The sequence below is a fragment of the Hyalella azteca genome, unplaced genomic scaffold (genome assembly GCF_000764305.2).
Source record: "Hyalella azteca isolate HAZT.00-mixed unplaced genomic scaffold, Hazt_2.0.2 contig15345, whole genome shotgun sequence".
NCBI classification, from domain to species: Eukaryota; Metazoa; Arthropoda; class Malacostraca; order Amphipoda; family Hyalellidae; genus Hyalella; species Hyalella azteca.
Genome location: NW_025945201.1, coordinates 1 through 4,584, shown reverse-complemented (window position 1 = coordinate 4,584; position 4,584 = coordinate 1). Strand labels below are relative to the sequence as shown.

Genomic DNA, 4,584 nt, shown 5'->3' with positions numbered 1-4,584 from the left:
AAGTAGTACGGGATGGTGCCCCCACACTCACATGTTCGAGCTGTCGCCGAAGTAGTACGGGATGGTGCCCCCATGCACACTCACATGTTCGAGCTGTCGCCGAAGTAGTACGGGATGGTGCCATCACACTCACATGTTCGAGCTGTCGCCGAAGTAGTACGGGATGGTGCCCCCATGCACACTCACACGTTCGAGCTGTCGCCGAAGTATTACGGGATGGTGCCATCACACTCACATGTTCGAGCTGTCGCCGAAGTAGTACGGGATGGTGCCATCACACTCACATGTTCGAGGTGTCGCCGAAGTAGTACGGGATGGTGCCCTCACCAGCGACAATCACTTTCACCTCAGGCGCGTCTAGAGGCATTCGCGCCTTCAAGTCTGATGTACCGGAGTTGACCAGCTTCAGCACGATCTCTGAGGAAAGCCGGAATACAAATTTTGTTCCAGACAATATATCAAATCTAACTTGCCACCAGCGTTGTATCAATCAATGTTATTTTTATTCCACATACATTTACTATTCATTTAACTTAAATATATGTTGTAAAAATCCATTTAAGAGTATGCTGCAAACAACTTTCCTCGCACAACGTTCCGAGTGAAGGTTATGCATATAATGTCACATATAGTGTGACATAGGAACTGTGACATATAATATCACAGTTCCTCGTGCATTCTATTACTCACTAGTGTCGATAGTCTGGCCTGGTCGGATGACGATGCTAAATGTGCCATTGCTGGGAAACTGCCACTGCAGGTCCACAGCTTTTAGATGAGACGAAACAAAATTCAGGGTATCTTTTCTAGTGGAAGTTTAATGCTAACCCTTTAGATTCAAGGAATTGAACCACCTGCAAGCTACGGACCAGCTACTGTTAGGGCATTTGTGGATGTTGGACCGTGAGATTTACTACATAGCACTTTTCAAAACCACGGAAATGGCGCCATACACTAAAATATATATGAATTAAAATTGTATATTCACACCCGCCATTTGCAAGGAACATTACTGACCTTCGTCATTGCATGGTATGAATCCCGACACGACCTCCTGGTCGAGGCTGGTGCTGTTGCTGAGGACCACCACGAGGTATGCAGTGCCGCACAACTGTCGCATCATCATAGAAATTTGGTCAAACGTTAAGTACTACACCGCATTTGCTTCCGATAACCCAGTATTGGAAGTAATCAGGAATACACTTGTACAATGAAATTTCTATTATTAAAGACGGTTAATTAATGTTGACAATTAGTTATAGTCAGTATCCCACGTCTCATATACATATATATTTTTTAACACACCATTTACTGCTTAGTGTCAGAGACCAACTCACCGTAGAGGAAGGCAATTATAAGGCTCCCGTCAACGGAAATTCTTTAACTTGTCCAGCACTTGGCAAATCTACAAAAGAAAGAATTTTATACATAATATAATTCTCAATGCCTCACTTCAGGTGCTTATTTTTCCGAAAAAATGTGAGTTTATGGCCCGTATGCTAAATAGGGCACTATGCACTAGGAAGTAGCACTACGCACTACAAGCCGTAGTGCCTATACTAGTGCGACATGGAACACTACGGTTGGCATGCTAAATATATAGGCACTAGCACTATGAAGTAGCACTACGCACTACAAGCCACAGTGCGGCATGGAACACTGCGGTTGGTATGCTAAATATAGGGCCAAAAGCATAACGCGCACTACAAAAATCTAAAGTGTCCTACACACCGCACTTCACGATGACACTACGGTATATTTCACCTTGTTTACTTCGTCAGCTATGGATCTGTTTGGCTTACAGCAAAGGCATCATCGCGTAAAAACCTCAGTAACTACATGCCATGATATAAAAAAAGTGTACCGCTTTATGGCTGGCATTTTCCTTGGCGAAACAGATGAACAGCGTAGAAGTAGAAAATACTTTTCTTGTTTTTGATACCATGTTTTGAATTTTTTTTTTTAGTCATTTTGGATTTTTCTGCAAGAACTTTCCATGCTTCTCTCTTTTGTTCGATGTCTTTGGGAAGCGTGGCTTTTGAATATATGATGGGAAAGGTGCGCAGACGCATTGCGAATTTCAGCTCACCATCACAATTTTTACTAGTACTATTATATACCATCACAATTAGACATTTTACATCAATCTTCTGCAAAGAATGAGAATTACTTAGGGAATAATTACTTATTTGAGCACTTAACTACCATTCTTCAATAGACTCATAGCGTAGTGCGGCACTATAAAGTACTCTAACAGCGAAGTAGCACTTCAAAGTCTTTCTGCATACGAATCAGTAGTGCGACACTAAGCGACACTAAACATTGTAGAGTGTCGCTTCGAAGTGCTTAGTGTCAGTGACGAATTTTGCATACCAACAGGACACTTTGTAGTGCATATAGTGCTACTTCGTAGTGCTAGTGCCCTATTTAGTATACGGGTCAATGTATGTAGTTCGACTGTTCTCTATCCTCGTAATCTATCCTCGGTGCTAAACCTTTGCTCTGAACCTCTCACAAATTTAATTCCAAAGCCTCCGAATAGCCTCCCGTTTGAGATGAGACTTATTTCTTAAATTCTTTGGTAATAAGTTTTTCTCCTCTATTGGACATTTCTATTGCTCCAACTGCAGAAATTTATGATTTATCAGTCATTATTACAAAAGTTATATGTTATATTAAAAATCTTATTATTTTTATGTCTTTTAAATGTCATTATGTTTTCAGCTAGATCGATTTTCAATAGACGACCAATAATACGACCGCTATATTTAATATGGCGTGAGTCCTACCGGTCGCTGCAAGAGTGACGGTGGCGAGGGCGCTGGTGCTGGTCTCCGAGGGCAGCATGAAGGGTGTGAGGGGCTTGAAGACCTTGAGGGTGAAGGATCCTGTGGTGACGTTGGTCGTGCCCTGCAGCTTAGCCTTTAGGGAGCCTCCGCACGCCGCCGGCAGGTCTGTGGCCGTAAAGTTAACGACTCCAGACGCGCAGACTACATCGCTGAGGTGGAGGCAATGTTCGGGTGAACGATGACATAGTGTAACTTAATTAAAATTTTTATCATAATATGTTAACAACTGCATACAACGGAAATTGATCGGTTATAGAGACAAAAAAAAATGTTTGCATTTATCTTCGTTATATTTATAACATTAAAGAAAATAATTATTTGTGCAATTGGAACAATAGCTAAAGAGCTTATATGGTATTAATATTTTAGCGTTGATTCAAAATTCCCTTTAGTAGCGTTGATTCAAATTCACAAAAATTCCCGGTACCAAAAGCATCTCTGTACGTTGATTTATGCGTTCACGACAGATCGCGAAAGGGTTAGGGGTGGTGGGGTTCTTCAACATATAAGATAGGCCGAAATTACCGGTAGCACACTTAAATAGCTAGTCTGAACACGCTGTGCTTCGGTTATCCGCCTGCAGTCGTAAGGGATGTTTCTCGTGCCGTCGTTCGCGTCATCCTTGACAGAAATTGAGCTCCAGTATCGTGTAGTCTTGCAATCTTGCACCCTTGAATATCTATCTCGAGGCGCGTGCGACTTTGTGGGGCTCTACTGAAAAGTTAACTTATTGTCACTGCAAACCTATCTCCTCCCAGAGTTTTGAAGCTACAGCAATGAGAGATATACCGTTCGATTTTTAAAGAAGATTTCTACAAACTGATGCATGCGTTTTTCGAATTTCGTTATAGTTTGTATTTATCCCGCAAAAAAGGGGGTTATAGGGGGTAAAATTGAAAAATTTCCGAAAAATTTACAAAAAACGCCCCTACATCCACAAAAATTAAAATTACAAAAAAACGCATGCATCATTTCATAGATATGGTCTTTATTCATCTAATTATATGTGTCTCGTTGTTGTAGATTGTAAATCCTAGGAAGGGCTAGATTTCTACAGTACCCCCTTTTTTGGCAGTTTTCTAAGAATTTCACGTTTTCTTTCACTTGTTTAGAAAAATTCACACGAACAAAAAAGTCTTAGATTTCTGTTTTACTTATGTGTACCAAGTTTCAAAGTGATCCGTCTGTAAATAACCGAGATAAAATTTGGGGCAGACGCTCCACTTAAATTTAATTAATTTTCTTAAATATTAAGTTACAAATCAAATCAATTATGCTCACATGAGCTTGACTTGCGCTGAGACTGTGGCTGCCCACGCAACGGCCAGCAGACACAGGAGCGCTGCCCTGCCTGCTGGAGCACTCATGCCAGCTGCCTGCTGTATAAACAACATTTATTATTGGAAACGTTGTTTATTGCGTTTATTGTTTATCATAATGGGTAGATAAAAAACTATGGCGACGAAAATATTTCACATTAAAATTAATTCATTCATCATAATTCATTTTCTTCCATATTAGTATATAAATAAGTCTTTATTCATTTAGGTATAAAAAATGGCAACGAGGATTCTGCGTAAATAATACTGATTACAAGCAAATGTCATGTGAAGACACACATTTCATGACTTATTTTCCGTCAAATACGTCTACACACATACTGGCACATCGTCACAACAAACACAAGCGCAACAGAATTTTTCACAAGGTTTATTCACATGTTTATTACATGTAT

General features: G+C 40.4%; 1 protein-coding gene across 1 annotated transcript; it reads right to left on the bottom strand.

The window, feature by feature from the left end:
• Positions 1-280: 280 nt before the first annotated feature.
• Positions 281-4,216, bottom strand: LOC125179140. Its single transcript, XM_047884377.1, has 5 exons — positions 4,131-4,216; positions 2,809-2,998; positions 1,018-1,111; positions 691-768; positions 281-417 (listed from the first exon to the last, which is right to left on the bottom strand). The coding sequence occupies exons 1-5, from the start codon at positions 4,214-4,216 to the stop codon at positions 281-283; spliced, it is 585 nt and encodes a 194-aa protein (XP_047740333.1).
• Positions 4,217-4,584: the final 368 nt, after the last annotated feature.